The following is a 20,184-nucleotide window of genomic DNA, read 5'->3' as shown; positions in this document are numbered from 1 at the left end:
TCCTCAGCTCTCATTTGCCTACACACAAGCCAACAGACTCCATTAATCAAGTCCAGAGACTGTCGAAAAATTAGACTGAATATTTGACACATAGGCTATAATCAAAACTTTATTATGCAAGAACCCACTACATATAAGCATGCAAAGCAATTTCAGTTCATTAACTTCAAAGAATGCTGATTTTGTCCACTGGTAAAAAAGAAAAAAAAAAATCACTGATGTAGCTATATAGCTGGCTGGAACCAGATGTGAAGTGTGTTCTTGGCGCTGCTGATAACAATCTGACAAACCGCTGAATGATGAAACATTGATAAATGATTTCTGTCTACCATAACAGGAAGAGAAACCGCAATGTCTGTGTAATATATTCACAGGATTCACTTATGGGAGTAATTCAGTTCCCTGCTTAAAAGGGCATCATATACAATATGTATGTGTCCATTTATATCTGCATAGATAGATAGACAGACAGATAGATAGATAGATAGATAGACAGACAGATAGATAGATAGATAGATAGATAGATAGATAGATAGATAGATAGATCAACCTTATTTACCCTGTATCATGTTTTGTCTCATTGAAATCAAGGATCTCTTTTACATGGGAGACCTCATCAAGACAACAGGAGCACATAGTATACAGTCCATCATAATTAATTGGAAATATCAGAAAGAAAGAAAGAAAGAAAGAAAGAAAGAAAGAAAGAAAGAAAGAAAGAAAGAGCAGAGAACAGAAAGGGCAATATAAGCAGACATTTCCTAAAGTCCCAGACTACCAAATTCATTGAAACCCTGAATTTGTGTCAATGAATTTGTGTCTTAATTGTAAATTTGGACTCTTATTTGCATACGTCCTTGGCTAGCTTCAATAGCTGTAGGCACTGAGCAGTTTGTAATATATTTTGTCTAACCTGTCTGATGGGGTGGACACTTGATTGCCTGGGTGCTTGACTGGGGAGATGCATGTACAGGGTCACATGATGGAGGGGGAATATAAGCATGTTTGTGCTGGGGCCCACTGCAGGATAATCCAGGCCTGTTTCTAATGGATTTATCTTCCATAGAAACACCTGCTTCAAATCCACTGCCAAATTCTAAAGTAGTAGCCTATCAGCAGACATTGGTAAGTTATCTTTTATTTGATGTTGAATGAGTCATGCATTAACAAATACAGCACAGCCTGCTGCAGCCATTGCTGGATTAATGCAAGAGAAGTCTTGGCTTTGCAGACAGAGCAGACACATTTGTCTTCCCTCACTGTATGGATTTGACTCCGCTGTAAACACCGCAGGTCTCCCTCCACATATCATAGTAGAGGTGGGCGTGTCTCCCTCGGCCCAGCTCGTCACTTCGCACCTGTGTGTGAACTCTGCGGCCCCACCTCGACGGGGCGCGGTCCCGAGGGTGGAGTTCATTGTAGCTTCTGTGGGAACAGTATCTAACTTTGCACCTCCGCTGCGAGTCGTCGCACTTTGTCGAGGCGCTTCTCCTTCAGGCTTGGAAAGACGGTAACTGGCTTAAAACACCTGTTCAAAGGGATTTGCACCGACCGACCGAGCTGGGAAGATGATGGCTCCGGAGCCGCTGCGTTCGGCGATGTCCATCGGGAACACGGAGGACACGTCGCTCGCGCTGCCCTCCGACAACAAGCTGCGCTCGGGACAGCAGCGCGTGCTGGATCAAGTCTACACCATCAAGAGGAGCAAGTCCAAACAAGGGAAGAACGGCTCGCTCTCTCCCTCACCCACAGGTATGGCAACAAGTCTTTACAAACTCTTGACTTATGCGTAATGTAATGTTCCAATAATAACGAAAGCATAAATGAAAGCATTAGCCTATTAATAACGCGCGCGTATTTGCTGTGTTGGGCTCGTCATTCAGAACGTAACGAATAGCACATTAGTTATTACTCTTGTCATACTTGACCTACTGCTCCCTGGGTGCAGTGATTCGTTACACTACTCGTTACGTTACTTTTCCGTTACAACCCTAAAAGTGGGGGTTGCATCCTCTCACCTTCAACACACTGGTAACTCAGTTGCTGATTGCATAGTGCGCTTCTGAACGATCAGGGAAACGAAATAGCGTTGACGTCTTGACATCATTTTCCACTAGGCCTGTCAAAATATAATACTTCAACCCATAGAAAGTAAACTTATTCTGCCATTTCTCATCCAAGCCAGTTTAGTGTGAGAGGTCACCGACTTGTGAGGAAAACCAGTCGGGTTGTGGTATAGTTTTTGTATAATTCAAACTCAATCTGATATTTAGAGAGGGTGATATCAAAAGTAACGTGTTATGTTTTTGATTGGTAACAATACCGAAATTAGTTACTAGTAGCCTAGTAATTAGTAACTCGTTAGCCTACTTGGAAAAGTAATAACATTAGTATAACGCGTTACTATTCAACCCTGGCCCTGTTTTCTTGGATGTTAAACATCAAATGTTATCTACATCTGAATAATAAATAGACCTACATCGCCTAGTTTGGTCTCTGCTGTGAAAAACAGCACCAGAGAGAGATCCACATTAGCCTGTGAGTGTCGGAGCTGTTTTGCCCCTGTGAGTTTTGGAATGTAACTGATGGGCTCAAAGCAGGTCAAGACATTAAGCCACACAAAATTTGAAAATTACATTTTAGTCTTTCAAAACAACGCTGGTATTTGGCTTTGCTGTAGCCAGACAAAATCATTTTCATGGAAAATTCCCAAACTATTTCTAGCTTGTAAAATGTGTTCAGGGCTTCCACCTTCTAATTTGAGATGAGTTGTGGTAGTTTAAACTTGCATGGTTGCTATATGAGAACATATAGGAACATAGCAATATATTTACTGCCCCATGTTAATAATCCTTACTATATAGCCTGCTTTACCTGAAACCTCCACAACCTAGTGTGATTGTAAAACTTGTAGAGCAGATAAGGACACGTCTGGCCTCTGTTAGCTTAGTCTAGTCTACATCAAATAATTGTATTTACATACAACCAAACCAAAAATGCAATATGTATTACACAAAACAAAATGGAAGCCCTAATTTTAAATACCTGGAAAAAAAGCCCTGGATTCAGTTGTTACAGGTTAGATTTGAACCCCAGTCTGTTTATGCTCTTTTACATTAATGCAAGTTTTAGCTCAAGCCATAAAGGAAGTACCTGAATAATCAATGCTTTGATCATCTTTGATCATCATGATTGGGAGCTGCAAAATCCACTCCCAAATGGCTTTCACTTTTTTTTCTCCTTTTTTCTTTCCTGTTTTCCTTTCCTTTTCCTTCCCTTTTTTCTCTTTTCCTTTTAGACTGTTGAAAATCTGTTTTCCTGGAAAGACATTTAAGCTGTATTTCAAGACAAGTTGATTGGCGTGGTACACAGAGAACTAAACTTGTGGAAGTCAACCTACAACATTACTGGGAACACTGTGCTTGAGGCAGACAAACAGGAAAACATTGAATAATAATTCTAAAATAAGGAAAACGGAAAAACTTGAGTTGCACACATCCCTAAGGTTATACTAGGTTTGAATTTGAATACTGGGGCTAAAATTTGAATGCTGAAAGAAGGTCATGAGCTACTTATCTCACTCTTAAAGAAATGTGTCACACAGTATTGATGTACAATTGGTCCAGTCAAAAAAAATGACAAAGATGACTATCTGTGACATTTGTTGGACTTTGGCCGCAGGGAATTTTCCTACTGGGACCAAATCTGGCCCGTCACACTTAAGGCCTCCGTTGTTCGGTCAGACAATTCCTCAGTCACTTGGGGACACTGTAGAATTCACACAGCCATTACAGTTGATAATTTCACTGTTGCTATGACAACCATAATCCCGTAATGGGGAACGCCCAACCGTATTGCAGTTAGGATATTGCCTTGAGCCTCATGTTCCCATGAGTCATCCCCAAAGGCAGACAGACAAAGGTGCTGATACACGCCGACTACCTGTGAGCCTGGATTTCCATGAGCTTATAGATGGAGAGATACGTAAAGCCTGCAAACTGAGCGACGTGATGTCATGTCTGTCCGACTGTGTGATTGGCTGACAGATGCGTATTCATTTGTAACAACTATAACACATAAGGAAGCTCGTCAGACTTATTTTTGAAGATATGTGACAAACATTTTTCGCGGAAGTGGACATAAACACATTCTACATTGGAAAAAATAACAAGTAAAACACATTTAGTGAGGCAGACGATGATCTATAATGTTTTTATCAGTGTGGTGGAAACCTGAAGTCCACATAAAGACGCTGTATCGCCAACACGCTCGTTCCCTCATGTCAGTGTGTTTGATCAGAGCGATGTACAATGGAGGCCTTATCTATTTGTGATAATCACCATGACTACAGTGGGCCGTATGGGTGCGTTACCACAGCTTTGTTTATTGGCATCCGCACTTTATGGATTAGTAGGTGGTAAATCTTGAGGATGAAAGGTGTCCTCTTTATTTGCTCTGTCTGTCTGACTGCCTGTCTCTCGTTCGCTCTCTCTTTTATTTCAGTTCTCACCCGTCTCTCCTCTTTCAACAGGAACAGCGCAGAGTTTGGCGGTGTTTGCAGAGTTTGGATCCTTCAAGTTTGCTCCATCCAAAGCAAATGGCACCTTCAGCCACAGCAACTCCAACGTGTCCACAGGCTTCAACAAAGCGGTAATTGTTTCTCTCCTAAAACAATCACATCTCTTGTACAGATATGCAGATACACAAACAGGAAGACCTCACTCCTCGCACAGACTCTGCATTAGAGTCTTGTAATGTGACTGTGTCAATATGCGCTTGGGAATGTGTTGCAGCCAAATGGGTGGGCCCATTAATTGCTCATTGTGATTGTTGTCATAAAGATTATAACATGATTATACTAGTTGTGCTCATGGTGTAGCCTTGTAAGACCATCCTGATCACGTGACCTGCGAAACAGAATGTGAGGTCACGTGATCAGGATGGTTTTACCAGGCTACTCATGGTGTGGCCACAGGACCATATTGATTAAGCGCTCATGGAATCTTTCCTCTCATGGACCATTCTTCACTTTTCATTCCTGGGGCCAAATTGGTTGATCTGGTGTCTTGCCTCAGCACAAATTTGTTTTTGATGCTCCTGCCTCAGCTTTCATCGCACCATTTACTCTATGCTATTGAAGTAGCCACATTTGCCTTGAATCCATTTTCATCTTTATTTTATTTACTATACTTAAAAGACCATACCGTTGTTTTTGCATGTTTTAGCCCTTTTACTACAATTCACGTATACTTAACATTACTACCGACCTTTTTACATGTTTGAATGCGTTTTTCCTACCTTCCAGGCAGCCATTTGTTTCCATTCATTTCAGTACGGTACGAAAATCAACTTGCAGAGACTTGAACCTTGCTTGAGATAGGCAATCCATCACACTGAATATCCCGCCCGGGTTTATTTTTGTCAACGTTACTCTATTGTTGTGTGGTAATTTAGTTTAATACCTGCATTGATTTGAAAAGTTTACTTCTGCACTGACTTCCGGCACTTCAGTCGGCTGCCAAACAGCATTGCATTCACATGCTTTTTTGTTGGAAAATCAAATACAGAAGACAATCGATAAGCAAATATGGGCAGTGTGAAAAGGATGATGTGGATTTGGCTTCTTAGTGCTTTAAAAAAGTTATGATAGTTAGTCTGGCTAACTACCAAGGAAATAATTTTTCCAATTTATCCGATTGCACATGAATGCACCATTTCTCTCTGTCAAACTCAGAAATGACAGAATGTACGTCTCCACCAGAAAATAGCGGAAAAAAAGATTGTTTTACAAACTAAATTCAAACATCCATGACTTCTAAACCCGGGCACGAATGTTAGCCGGAGCAGCAGAGTATTTTAAAGTAAGTTTATCACCTGAACGTTGGAAAAGAAAAAAGAAATGGGTGATCGAGTAAATACTGAAAAATCTAAAAAAAAGTATAGTATGCTTTGGAAAATGGCAACATAAAGTATGTGTGCAGTGTAGTAAATGGGCTAAAACATGCAAAAACACTGGTATGGCCCTTTTTAAGAGAACGTGTGCATACATGCATGTACTATTTATGCTTTGTGTGTATATGTGAGAATACAAGTGTGTTTACTTGTATACACACCCCTGGAGCACAGTGGCTTTGTTTCTGTCACATCAACAGTGTAAAATGGCTCTCTCTCCTGCAGCTCTGTGACGTGTGTAAGCTTACCACAGGTGAACAGGTGAAGGCTTTGTGGCAGAAATCCCTCTTGTCCCAGGGGAATCTGCGTTGTTTTGCCTCACTCTCTCAGTAACTCTGTGTTTTTTTTTCTTGGCTTCTGGCTGCCCAGGATGAAACATAATAATACTTTTTTTTTTTTCCTACACTTCCACCGAGAATGCTTGTCTCTTGTCTGGGTACATTAAATGGATTAATTGAATGATTGAATTAACTGATATCAAGATGTATTATTTATGTTTGAATTTATTGTCATTTTTAAAGAAGTCACTAATGAAAAGGTGTGTAAGTGGAGCTATTAGTGTGCAAACTATTTAGTGTGCAGATTTTTCTTCCTTTTTTGCCATGGTTTTAGATCTGGCACCCATTGAATATGATATGCGTTTGCCCACCTTCTAGATTATCTGGATATCACACATCTTTGGTCTAAACTCTCCTCACTGGAATCCCTTTTGTTGAAGCGCACTGTCCCTACCCGCTTAACTGAACATAGTGTTTTTGTATCAGAACCCTTAGGCTTGTGTGTTTTTCTGATTTTGGGCGTGGACAAATATTGTTTTTGAATGTCTGTATCAATGTCAATCATGTTGCTCAGAGTCAGGGTGAGTTCAACCCAGTGTGGCAATGCTGGACTCATCCAAATTCCACAGGGGAGTATGGGTGACTTCATCAGTGCATATGTGTGTGTGTGTGTGTGTGTGTGTGTGTGCGTGTGTATTTGTATGTATGTGTTTGCTCTGCGCGGGGTTGGGCTGGCTGACCTGACCTACTGACACTGAGTTGAGGCATGTCTAGGGAGTGCAGTGATGTGTTTCTGCTGATGAAGGCTCATAACTCATTATCACATCACTGCATACATCACTGTCTCCTTATGTTTTACTCTGTATTACTGTGTCTCTCTGTCTCAGTTTTTCACTGTGATTATGGGTTCTCTGTGCCTTCGACGATACCTAACTGTGCCTCGTTCCTACTGCCTCACCATCGTAGCTGTAGTCACAGTGAAGAACGTCCTCTCGGGTGTAATTTCTGTATTATTAATTAATTGTACTGCTTGTAGTTACACACAGGGATATCCTGCTAACTAATATGTTGAGTAGTGGTTTCACTTGAGTGCTGCTCCTGCTAATAAGACAAGCAAACACTGGTGTATTCTAATCAGTTTGCATTCTGCTCTCTGTCTGTGCTGCTTGTTTTTGCTCTGCTGAATTTACATAATTTCTATCTAGTCTCTCTCTCTCTCTCTGCCTCAAGGAAGAGCCCAGTGGCTGAGTCGGGCCAAATACAAGTGAGGGAGCACACAGTGCCTTGAAAGGAAACAGGCAGTCAGTCCTTATCAAGGGTGTTGACAAATCTCTCTCTTCCCTCGTGCCTTTAGAGCTAGGTAACCTGTGTGGTTTGGAACAGGAAACACAGCGGGTACATACAGGGAACACAATGCAAGTTAACAAAAAACTTGGACACAAAGGCACTACAGTGTGTGTGTATGTGTGTGTATGTGTGTGTGTGTGTGTGTGTGTGTGTGTGTGTGTATGCACGCGCACATGCACATGTGCTTACCCATATCTAATGTCCTATCTGCTGGTACATTCCACACATCAAAATTCCAGCATGTCAGCTGTAATGATTTATTGTGAAAAATCTGGTGTTTTTGATGTTTGGGTGACGTGAAAGAGAAAGTTGTTCTTTCATTATCTGACTGGCACACACTTCCTCCTTCAGTGTTGAAAGACCAATGGGAAATGTGAGCCCTGCTAGTTTTGATTTGATTACTGTTTTAACCGGTTGTGTATTTTCAAACAAGCCAATAGGAGAAGGAGACTTACTTCTGTGAGTGACTGTCATTAGAGGATTATCAAGGCTTGGTCATTTTTCTGAGGCTGTGCCAAGCTGTTTGGTTTTTGTGCAGCAGGGCTTGGAGGGTGTGTGCTATGTACACACACACATATGCACACTCAGAAAGCTAAATAAATAGAGTTACAGAGAGAAAGTGTTAATACATAACACTAATGTTTATGTGAGGTTAAGCTGGTTAGCGACTTCAGGATAGGGCAGACAGGTTTAACGGGTGCAGTCTCCGACTTGTTCCAGCACACACAAAGCTCCTCTGTGAGAAACTCCTGCAGCTTCCACCAGGAATCGTCTCTCACAGCATGACAGTTTGAGCCAGTCTCAAATGGCAGATATCATGTTACCTTGGTTGTGGCGAGGCTGTTTGATTGGTGCATGCTTCTGCCACTAACATAAACAGAGAGGAAGAGGAAAGGTACTCCTCGGGCTTTGTGTGAGATCGAATTCCTCTGTCTTGGTTTACAGGGGGTTTCTATGAGAACTGCTCTTGTGGAGAGTGGGTTACCTATTTGCTTTCTCTCTGACCTGGATTGTTGGTTCAGACAAGTCTCAAGGTGTGTCTAGTGATTTAAGTTATGGTCTTCTCATTCGGTTTTGTCATTTTGTCAATGGTAGCTAAGTCACTGTTTTTCCAAGTCCGGACTCAAAGGTCCGTCACTGGAAGATTAAAATGAGTAATATGTTATGTATTTCTTTTCAGCCTGGTCTGAATAAGATACTGTGCACTGGTAGGCAACAGTCCAAAAATTGGGTGAATATTGTGAGATGAGTCTACACCGTCAGCTATAATCAGTTTTATACAGTGATAAAATAGTGCGCCCACAGGGGCAGAGCTTGGAAACCTCTGATCCTCTGGGACACCTTGAATGGACGTGTATTGTGTGAGTAAGCTCCTCCTGACCCGTGCCTCTTTCTCTGCAGACAAACGTTCAGAAGACTCGTTCTCTGTCCACTAAAACCATGGGAAGAAGAAATGTCAGCACCTCCAGCCAATGGGATCAGCGCTTCAACTCCACCACCTGGCCTCAGCCGCCCAATAGGCTGAAGCCCAGCCGCAGTGACCCCGCCTTGGCTTCCCCGCTCTCTCCTGTCGCTGTACCTGCCCCTGCCATGGTGATCACTTGTCAACTTTACTGCAATGTTATTGAAGCACCTAAACATTTTCATATAGAATCTATGTTTTCAAGTGAATTTACCGTCTTTAAATGGATGTGTTATATCGCACAATATATATTTGTGTAAACATAAGCATTGCAAGTGTTCTGTGGTACCATGTTAGCATTGTAAGATTTTGAACTCTCTTTTCAGAGAGCCAAAGGGCAGACTCTCCAGAGCCAGCAGACCCTTCAGAGTCGAGTCAGTAGGCACAGCACCCACTCCATGACCAACGGCAACGTTAACATGACCAGCAGCCAGACGCGCTTCATGCGCCCGCCCTCTGCCCAGTCACACGAGAACAAGATCTCTGTCACCAAAACAGCCAAGACAGAGCTGCAGCAATCAATGTGAGTTCACTTTGTCCAGTGTCTTGAAATGTAGCTCGTTACAAGGTCCCCACGGGTCCTTGAAATCCTTGAAAGTTTGTGAATTTGAGGAAAAAAAATCAAGGCCTTGAAAGTTTTTGAAAATAGACATAAATAGACATGGGTCATTGAAAGTGCTTGAATTTATATATTTTGTGCAAGAATAGAAATTGAAGTTCTTTTGATATTTTTTTTACTTAACGTTAGTAAATAGGCCACGTTCCGCTGTCTGCATGTGTCTCCCGCTGTCTGTGCGTCCTTGTTTCACGCGCCACCTGCCTCGAGAGTGATTGAAGTCGAATGATGCAGGTTAAACAGCGGCAAGCAAGCGAGAAAGCTAACATTAAGCGAACCTTCAGAGCTAGCTTCTGCAAGTTCTCATTATAAAAATTCTCAGTGCTGTAACAGTAATTAACCTTGATCCGTGTCCCAAACTATGCCGTGTTGCGTCCTTGAATTTGAGGGAATTGGGCCTGGAAAGTCCTTGAAAAGTCCTTGAATTTGATGTTTAAGGTGTGGGAACCCTGTTATCTTTTTAAATACATTTTGAAACAATATTTTCTACAGTAAATTCCATCCACGTTGTTTACTGAGCCTCACAGCTTATGATGCAAAACCTTTTTTAAAACTCCACACCAACCCTCTCTCCCCTTCCTCGTGTCTCTGCCTGTAGGGTGAACGGTGCGTTGAGTACGTCTGATCTGACCCTGAAGGAGGCTGTGGAGTTCCTGTCTCACCCCGAGGAAAACTACCAGCAGTGCGGAGCCTCCTTCATCCAACACTCCACCTTCAAGGAGGAGCGCCCCAAACAGGAGGTCAGAGCACGCACACACACACACACACACACACACACACACACACACAAATACAAGTGCTCACATGTTTTCATGTATCGACAACCCCTCCAAAGGCATGCACTGTGTGATCGTTTATTTTCACATTTCTGAGTATTTTCTTGTTTAGTAGTGCTGCAAGCAGAGAAGCCCTTTCTGCCCTCCTAAACTTTGTAAAGACCCTGGTGTAGTTTGCCCTGAGGGAATGGGAGGAGTATGCATTTATCATTGACTGTCATGCTTGATTGCTAGTTCTGTTTGTAAGCATTATATTAGATTCCTTGTGTTGTGTTTGCATTGCCATATAGCAGAGAAGAGCATATTTATTTGCAAACCTTTCACTGTTTTCTTTTGCTGATATTTATTTGGTTCTCTTTCTCTTAATTTCCCTATATCCCTCCCTCCCTCCCTCGGCCCCTCTCTCTGTCCCAGGTTCTCAGACTGGGGGGTATCCCTCCTCTGGTGACCCTGCTGCGGAGCCCCAACCCGGCGGTGAGCCAGAGCGCCTCTGCGGCCCTGAGGAACCTGGTGTTCAGGGACCAGGCCAACAAGCTGGAGGTTCAGCATTGTGGCGGCATCGCTAAGGCCCTGCAACTACTGAAGGAGACAGAGTCCACTGAGACCCAGAAGCAGATCACAGGTACGGCTACAAGACTAGGACAATTCACAATGACATTTTGGGGGGACATGGATAATCCGCCCTGTTTCATGTGGTGATGATGTTAAAGTGCTGAAGTGTCCTTTAGCAAGACAGAATTCCTACCAGATCCAGAGGTGCTGTTCTGTTGACGGCAAAAAAAAGAGATTTTCCTATGGGGATCAGTAAAGTATCACAAACTATTTTAATGAAGAATATCAATAAGGGTCAGGAGCTCAACTACCCTTTGGGAAGTACAGTATCTGTGCCTGGATGGGACATACTCGCACACTGCATCTCATTCATGCACACATGCATATGCACGCCCTGATAAATACTAAATAAAAATGCCTGCACACACACACACACACACACACAAAGACAGAAAAACGCACACATAGACACCCTCTCTGTCTGTGTGCAGGCCTGCTGTGGAACCTGTCCTCAGCTGATGAACTGAAGGAAGAGCTGATCGCGACTGCTCTGCCCATGCTGACGGAGAATGTGGTGGTGCCATTCACCTGCTGGTCAGACAACAGTGCCAACAACAACATACACCCCGACGTCTTCTACAGCGCCACAGGATGCCTCCGGTGAGGACGCTTTATCAAGACCTCTGTTAAATTCCTTTGGTATCGTAACTCCAGTCTGCACCTTTACTGTGACAGCCCATATGAATCCATGACACAGTTTAAGTTCTCTATAACATACAGTACTTGTTTTCATTTAGTTGTCATGTGAAAACCTTGTTACTCCAATTTGTCATGTTTTCACTTTAATTGAAGGATTCCATGGTCTTCTATGGGTTGAGAAAACCTCTTGGCCCTTACAAAGCCCATTGGATAATGTCAAAAATACATGGTGGTCAATCTGAAAACAAGGCTGTTTTTTAGGCTGTTTATAAGTGTGTGTGTGTGTGTGTGTGTGTAGGGACTGCAGAACCATGCTTTGGAAACTTCTGTGGACTATGTGCCCAATCACGTCAATGAAGTTTGCCTACAGTGTGTGACATTGCTAGGTGTCCATGTCGAGGCAGGCATTGTTCTGTGTGTCCCTATTATTATATTTTCGGCAAGTTATTGTTTCCATGTGGACAGAAGTAACAGATTCAAATGTGTTTAGGAACCTGAGCTGTGCCCAGCAGAAGGAGAGGCAGGCAATGAGAGACTGTCGCGGCCTCATCGACTCCCTCATGAGTTACGTCCAGTCCTGTGTGGCAGAGGACAATCCCGATGACAAGGTAACTGTCTGAACACGCAACCTTTCTCACAAGTATAATTATGCTGGAGGAGAGTCATATTTAAGTCCCCTGCACTTCAGACTCGTTAGAATCGGTAGGTGAGACTGATTATTATCCCGGCACCTCCACCCATTTTATCCTCCCTCGGTTGGCCGTTGCAGATGGAATTTATCTCAATTTTGTGTTAATTTCCGGAATACTGATACATTAAGTAAACATTACTCATGTTCTTGGTTATTCAAGTCAGATGAGCTACATGAGATACACAATTAGCCCCCAACTCCACACCCACCACCGTCACCACCACCAGTAAAATGTATGCCATCTGCTGAGGGCGAGAGAGAGAATTTGGCATTGCTGCAGTGCTAATATAGTGGTTGGAGGTTTGAAATTGAAACGTAAGACTCTTAATAAAACCAGAAGGGAGAAACTTTGTAGATTTTAGACTAGCACTCCTTCTCTGAGATGTCTGTTAAGCAGGCCGGTGTTCGTCAGTGACTCCGTCTACAACGTAAACCAGCCTCACTCTTTTCCTATTCTCATGTCAATCCTCTAACCTGACCCACAGCATTCTTTTTCACATAGTCCGTCTAACACTGAACCTGTGCCTATTGTAGATGTGTAAGCATGCCAGTACAATAGCAGCTATGATTGGATTCATATATGTTGACGTACTTAAGCTAACTCAGAATGTGTCCATTCTGGTTTCCCTCCTGTAATATCTGGCAGCCTTTACTAAAAAATATCCTTAAGCACATGCACACACTTGTCATGAATACATGTATACACAAAGGCACAAACACACGTATGAGCAGGTAAACACTGCGGGCAGATTCAGCATGTATATAGTATGTGCTTGAATGTGTGCCTGCTCACGTATGGAAGTGTGGGTGGATGTGTGTGTGTGTGCATCCTTGTCTGTGTTAATGCTGTGTAGGTGAAAGCCATTTACACAGGCTTCTTTTATTGCAATAGCACAGTATGTTTAGTGTGGAATCTTCAGCAATTTGTATGTTTGTTGTGTGGGTGTGTGTGTGTGTGTGTGTGTGTGTGTGAGAGAGAATGTAAAACAAATTTGTGTCTGTCCCATAAACTCTGAGTCGTAACTATTAGTAGAATAATGGTCTTGGTAAACTTTCACTGGAATCCCTTTGGTTGTAAAATAGAGGACAGTTGCTGTGCTCTGCTGATACTGGTTTAGCAGTTATCTTTCTCTCTCTCTCTCTCACCCTCTCTTTCTGTCTCTCACTTTCTCTCTCACACACATGCACAAACACGTTTTCTCTTTTTCTGTCCATCTCTCTCGCGCCATCCCTTTCCCTTCTCACGTCACCTTTTATTGAGGTCCATTTAATGGTTTAATGTTTCTAAGTTGGTCGTAGTGCTCAGCTGTCGTTTTTTTAATATTCTATTATTATGTTTTCACCATTTAAAAATGATTGGTTGTTTGTGATTTGCTTCCAAAACTGGGTGTGCAGTGGGTGGATAATATTTGCTTTGCAGTCCTTTTGTTAATGTATTTTTGCTTTAGTGTGTGATCAGACAGTTAGCATGCAAAACTGTGTTTCTGAAAGAGTTCATCCATTGGCTGTTAGATAAACACACTGTGCTAGCTGACACCTGCTCAAGAGCTGCATACTGTACAGCTTTGTTTATTCGGTGTCAAGAAGGAATTATGAGTGTGACCATGGGAATCCTGTAAGGTGCAATTTAGAAGGAACTCAGAAATTACTTTAAATGTGCCACCTTTGTGGCTGTGTGTTTGTCTGTGTCCTTATAGACTTGTTGCCATGATACTGTCTATTTTATGTATAAAATCTCCATATAAGGATCATAAGTGTCATCCACAGCTGATTAGAATGTATGTGAACATGGTGACTAAAACATTAATAGTGTAGTTATTAATCTCTCCTCTCCTCTCCTCCCCTCTCCTCTCCTCTCTTCAGTCTGTGGAGAACTGCGCATGTATCCTCCACAACTTGACCTACCAGCTGGAGACAGAGTCCCCTGAGTGCTTCGCCAAGTACAACCCCCCGACAGAAGGCCAACCTGGGGGTAAGAAGAGCCCCACCATCGGGTGCTTCAGCCCCAAGAGCAGCAAGGTCCAAAAAGAGGTGAGCATCACATCGGACCCCCTCCTGTTTGTTGATTAAATTAAGAAGGGCCTTTAATCTGATCTCTCCTTCTCCTCTCTTCTCTCTTCCCCTCAGTTAATGTTTGATATGTCTCGGAGTTTGCCTGAGGACGGTGCCCCATCAGGCGTGAAGTGGTTGTGCCATCTCAAAGCTATGCAGACCTACCTGTCTCTGCTGGGATCTTCCCAGAAAGATGCCACCCTGGAAGCCTGCTGCGGGGCCCTGCAGAACCTCACCGCCAGCAAGGGACTGGTGAGGATAAATAAGATAATTATTAGGCTTGCCATTTGTGTCTGGTATTATTCCATACACATCATTTTCTCTAATTAGGTTAAGAGAGGTGAAAAGCAAGAGATGCACAGAAGTGGTAGGATTAATGACACATCAACAGGATTTATATGAGCTCAAAGAGATGACTGGTTTTGTGAGATTGGGTGGAGTTCACAGCTTTTGTCCACGGTAATTAAGAAGTTTTTGGAAAGGGTGAGAAAAATAGAGAACTAGAGAAAGACTGAGGCACACTACAAATATTGTGAAAGTTACAGAGTCAAGCCTCACTAAATTTGGTTTCACAATGCACATATAAGGCAACACAAGTGTAAGATAAAGCTCATTTGATCTCACTCTCGCTGTGCTGGGCTGGTTTGTGTTGCAGGGGTCCAGTGCGATGAGCCAGATCCTGGTTCAGAAGCTGGGGGCTCTGCAGTACGTGTCCCCTCTGATACAGTCTCCTAACCGCAGCCTGCAGAAGACCACAATGTCCCTGGTGGGCAACCTGTCTCGGACCAGCAGCCTGCAGACCTCCATGGGTAAGGACAGGCATGAAATGTTGATAATGGATGTGTATTGTTATGGCTTGACTGGTAGAGCCACAGATCCATGCATTTAGTTTTAGCTTATAGAAAGTCAGATTCCATATAAAGGTGATGTGTGTGTTTTATGTGTCCTGTCCAGCGCGGCAGATCCTCCCTGAGATCACCACCCTCCTCTCCTCTGGGACCCGGGAGATGGGCAACTCTGACGACACAATAGCGAGCGCTTGCAACACAGTACGCAGCCTGATGTCGGCTGACGCTGAGGTCAGCAAGAAGGTCCTTAACAACGAACTGGTGTCATCAGTAGCGGACCTCAGTGAGAATGGGTAAGACTTGGTCCGTAACTTCGTACAAAACACACATCTTCAGTCTATCCCCATAGATAGATAGATACCTACATACATACATACATACATACATGCATACATACATACATAAATGCATAGATACATAGATGGGTTATTTACTTACATAGCCTACTGTACCTACATGCATACATACAGAAATAACTGTGCTGTACAATTACCATCCCTATTCAAATAACAACAAATGATACCTCCCCTCCACACAATCAACATTTGGCACAATAAACAATTTATAATAGAAATGCTCTGTCCTCTCCCATATACAGTACATGTATATCAAGAAACCCATTAATCTACCATTAGCATTGCAGCGGCTCCTCACTGCAGCTTATTCTGAATAGGCTTATTTTAACACAAAACCTGCCCCTCAGTCAACTGGTTTGCCAGATTATTCCAAACAATCCCTCTCAGCACAATAGTGCGACAGTATTTCATGTAAAAGGGAGGGAGGGACTTCTGCAGTGGCTACATCGGTAACCTTGTCAAAAGCTTTGAAAATAGTACCCATAACTTCTTCAATACGTATGTTGCCTCTTTCCTCACACTCGCTTCTTGCTTGTGTACTGTTTGTCTCCATTCCTTTCTGTCTGCTCCTGTTTTCCATTTGTCGTATCTTGCGCTAGCCTGTGCTGGCCCTCACTGACCCGCTGCCCTTCTGTCTTAGATCTTTCCCCAAAGGCAGCAAAGCGGCCTCACTACTGCTGTACAGCCTCTGGAATGAGAAGAGTCTGCAAGGCCCTCTGAAAAAGGTACGTCCTCCTCTCTCTCCAACACACACACACACACACACACACACGCACACACACACTGGGGACAGCAGGAGAAGATGAGCCTATGAGGAAATCAAAACTCAAGAACAGCAAGAAAATGAAATGAGAAAGAAAACGAAATGCAGAAAAGTGATGTTAACATTTTTATATAGGCCTTCTGTACGCCTGATTGTGTATTGATTCTGCGTAGTCACACACACACACACACACACACACGAACTTAACATCTGCCAGGTTGAAGTTGAGCACCACACACACGGTTCCTTGAAGCAGGAACGGCTGGCTGAGATGTGAGGGTGTTTATGTTTTTGTTCCTCTGGGTCGTACACACACACTTTCCCTTGGCCCGCTCCACCCCCACCCCCACCCCCCCTTATCCTGCCCCACCCAGCGATTACAGAGCACAGACACAGTCACATTGGAATCCCGGGAGACTGGTTTTCGAAGCTCGCTGTCTGTTATTGGAGGCGCAGTGAAGGGAGGATGGAAGAGAGATGAAGAAGAGGTCAGAGTTGGAGGCATCTATGAAAACGTGGTCATTATATGAACAGTGGTAATGCTCACATATGGCATAAAGGAAAATATGTAGTGACAGAAAACAGAGACACAATAACAGAGCAGGCACGAAGGGGAAAACACACTGCTGGGATTCGCCCGAAGCTCTTCTAAACTGCTGACACACACTGTATTTCCTTTCATTTTTGGAGCCAGGGTGTGTTTGTCGGCGACGTGTGTGAGACATCCTTAACTGATTTCTTTTATCTCCTTTGTAAACTGTGTGATCTACAGCTGGGAATGGGCAAATCGATCTTTGTCAACGACATCACCACAGCGGCGCACAAGTCCGTGCAGGTCATTGAATGAATGTAATGGAGACGAGGAGAGGCACCGCGGAGCCAGGGAGGTACGATGTGCTCCTGTGGGTCGGATGATTGTATCTCACTGTTGTTTACCTAAGTTCAAAACGTAATGCGACCACAAGTCATATGGAATAAAATAACGTATAGATAGAATCTAAATTGCAGAAAATCTGAAAGTTTTCTCTCTGTGTCTCTGTCTCTGTGTGTCTGTCTGTCTCGTTTTCTGCATGTGCACATGTGTGTGCTTGCAGATGGAAACCTGCATGTTTAGACAGTGCTGTGGACACACCCTTGCCACGAGGAGAGTGGAGAGCGAAAAAGCATTCCTTGCATAATAACTTTTGTTGAAAAGTGCCTATCGATGATGACTCACTCCTATACTGTACATACTATAGATGAAAGAGAGCTTTTAATTTTAGAGAATAATCCTGAGGTGTTTGTATGTATTTAATTTGGATATGTTTCTGTCTGTGTACATAAACGGTGAGTGTGTGTGTGTGTGTGGTAGGTACGTGTGTTTGTGCTGATACCCAGTGTTAAGACAGTTTTTAGGGTCTGAGAGTCATAAAACACCAGCAGCTGTTTGAAACAATGTAGATGGACGATGTTATCTGCAGTGAAATGTTACTTGAGGGAATGGCATCACTGGCAAATTCTGTTTGTCTATCTGCAGCGGCTAAAATAAAAGCCATGTATTGTGGCCTTGAGGGTTGACATGTCCGTCAGTTAATGCGAAATGATGTCGGAAGTGTTTGGGGAGGTTAGAGGGGTGTGAGGCCGGGAGTTGGATAAAGATTAGTGGATGAGCAACTGAAAATGAAAGTTAAAAAAAAAAAAAAAGTGTCGGGGTTTGCGGAGGATTTCGAAAAGACTGCTTGTGTTTCTGACACTGCTGCTGTCGGATGAAAATCTTGTACCTCCAAAGAGTCTGTTGTATAGAGCTAAAGTTTTTTTTTTTTTTGCATAGTTGAAGTTATACAATACATTTTGATGTTGAATGTACTAACATAAAGCGTATAAAGGACTGTGCAAAATCTCTATTCAAGTGAAAACACAAAACTTGGAGTTGCGAGCTTTTCACACGACAGCAGAGAAATGTTGCATTTCTAATGTTCACAATATACTGGAAATCTTTTTTTTTTTTTTACTGTGTTCAGTATGCTTTATTAATTGATTTAACAGTGTATTGTTCAATTTTCTCATGTGGTTCATGCTTTTGTTGTTTTATAAAAATGAACAGAAACAGCTGTCACCAATACTAAGTGCCTTGTTGTCTTTCAGTGTTCTGTCATAAATATAGAAACATTTTTTTTTTTTACCCTTTATTGGAGAGAGAGAGAAGGATTGTGATATATTCTAACATTTAGCACCGGGGCTCAGCCATTGCCTTTCCACTCTTTGTGCAACCATGAGTAAATATTTGGAGTACCGGTGAATTGTTTCTGATGAAGAACCTTTTAACTCCAATTTGGTGTTTTTCTTCCACACCCAGCATACTTGCTGTGTAGTCAGTGCATATCACTTGTACTTTCTTTTTCTGTGAATGCATACAACACTAATATGCACAATCTTTAGACAATATGATTTAAAAACATCAGTTCTCTGACATTTTAAAACAGACATATGTTCTTCATCTGAAATATTTACTTGTAATTATGATTTTTGCTAGTATACACTGTATATACACAATTGGTTTCCTGAAAAAAAAAGTATGACGAAGACTTTAATTCACTTCATCTTCAAACTGAAATGCTTTTGGAAGACCCGGCATGGGAAATCACTAAAGCATCTCTGCCATGATGTCTGGGATCCACTGGTTTACAATTAGCAACAACTCTGTTAATGCAAACGTGTTTGACGCTCGATACAAACAGGGTGCCCACAGGGCACCATCCAATACTCCGTAGGGGCAATGTTTTTGTGCTTGAGACCTACAGTCATGTTGAGGTTGTTCTGCCAAAGTGTCAACATTGCTTGGAATGTAATTTTGGCAAATTGTGTGTGGCCTACAATTAGGAGCATTCCCTGTCACTCAGTCTGTACATAGAATAAATAACAGAAATGCAGAGAACGTTGTGATTGGTCTTTTTTCAGCAACCAACTTCAAAGTAATCCAACCTGTTATTGAACGTCTTGACTAAATGCACAAAAGGCCAGCAAATGTACAAAATTCTATTTTATGTGCATATTGAATATTTACACAACTCTGGCCTAATCTGACATTTTGAAAAGTATTTGTGCAAAAATGTTCTTTTGGAAAAACAACCACTCCCTGGGTTGAAGAACTGCAAGATTACTTGCAGATCTCTTGAACTAATTAAGCAATATGTTTCCATTCCAGCAAAGTTTTCAAGACCGGAATGCTGTGTGAAAGTTTGAGAGAACTATGAAAACAGACTGAGGTCTGAATTTAGGAGTGAGTGTCTAACTGCAGCTGATTATGGTAAAGTCAAGTTTTTGATTAGGTTTAGCTTAAATTAAGCCACAAAATGTTCAGTTTTGGATCTGTTTTTCTTCTACACCTTTCTGTTTGCATCCCATTCTTGTAAAGTTGACTGGACCAACAATTTTGTTCTTTTGATGGAAGAAATCTGCAAGAAATAGTGAGATTTATTTCCTTCCCTTAGATGAATCAAAAATTAGTCACTACAACATCATTATCACCTACAGACAAATGACTAAGAGGGAAATAATTTAAATACACGCTATGACCCCTGGTGCTGTCTTCACATGTTGAGTGAGTGAAAAGGTAATAGACGGAAAGTATGTCATCGTCTCCTTTGTTCTCTGTCTAGCTCATTTATCATCATCATCTCCACGGTCGATGTACAGATTATAAAACGCATTGCATACACAAAGCAGAGACAGAGTGTACCACTTTTTCTTTTTATGGCAGTAGTAAAGTTTTATACATTTTTCACAGACATAATACAGCAGAATCCATGATAT

At 42.4% G+C, this 20,184-nt stretch overlaps 1 protein-coding gene across 2 annotated transcripts; it reads left to right on the top strand.

Annotated features, from left to right (window-relative positions):
- The first annotated feature begins 1,446 nt into the window (after nt 1-1,446).
- pkp1a (plakophilin 1a) lies at nt 1,447-19,306 on the top strand. 2 transcript variants are annotated; one of them, XM_071906316.2, is made up of 15 exons: nt 1,447-1,752; nt 4,532-4,650; nt 8,979-9,170; nt 9,366-9,562; nt 10,254-10,395; nt 10,846-11,053; nt 11,475-11,643; nt 12,173-12,290; nt 14,237-14,404; nt 14,501-14,677; nt 15,081-15,234; nt 15,380-15,566; nt 16,270-16,354; nt 17,165-17,279; nt 17,487-19,306. In XM_071906316.2, the coding sequence occupies exons 1-14, from the start codon at nt 1,569-1,571 to the stop codon at nt 17,237-17,239; spliced, it is 2,175 nt and encodes a 724-aa protein (XP_071762417.2). In that variant the 5' UTR covers nt 1,447-1,568; the 3' UTR covers nt 17,240-17,279; nt 17,487-19,306. The 2 variants fall into 2 exon arrangements, with proteins under 2 accessions (XP_071762417.2, XP_071762418.2); XM_071906317.2 differs by lacking the exon at nt 8,979-9,170.
- Nucleotides 19,307-20,184: the final 878 nt, after the last annotated feature.

Source organism: Centroberyx gerrardi, chromosome 14 (genome assembly GCF_048128805.1).
Source record: "Centroberyx gerrardi isolate f3 chromosome 14, fCenGer3.hap1.cur.20231027, whole genome shotgun sequence".
NCBI classification, from domain to species: domain Eukaryota; kingdom Metazoa; phylum Chordata; class Actinopteri; order Beryciformes; family Berycidae; genus Centroberyx; species Centroberyx gerrardi.
Note: the sequence above shows the minus strand (reverse complement) of the source record. Positions and strands in the feature narration are given on the sequence as shown.

Coding starts and splice junctions, on each gene's coding strand:
- pkp1a (XM_071906316.2), top strand. CDS start 1,569: ATGATGGCTCCGGAGCCGCTGCGTTCGGCGATGTCCATCGGGAACACG. Junction 11,644..12,172: donor AGCGCCACAGGATGCCTCCG/GTGAGGACGCTT, acceptor AAATGTGTTTAG/GAACCTGAGCTGTGCCCAGC. Junction 15,567..16,269: donor GCGGACCTCAGTGAGAATGG/GTAAGACTTGGT, acceptor CTTCTGTCTTAG/ATCTTTCCCCAAAGGCAGCA.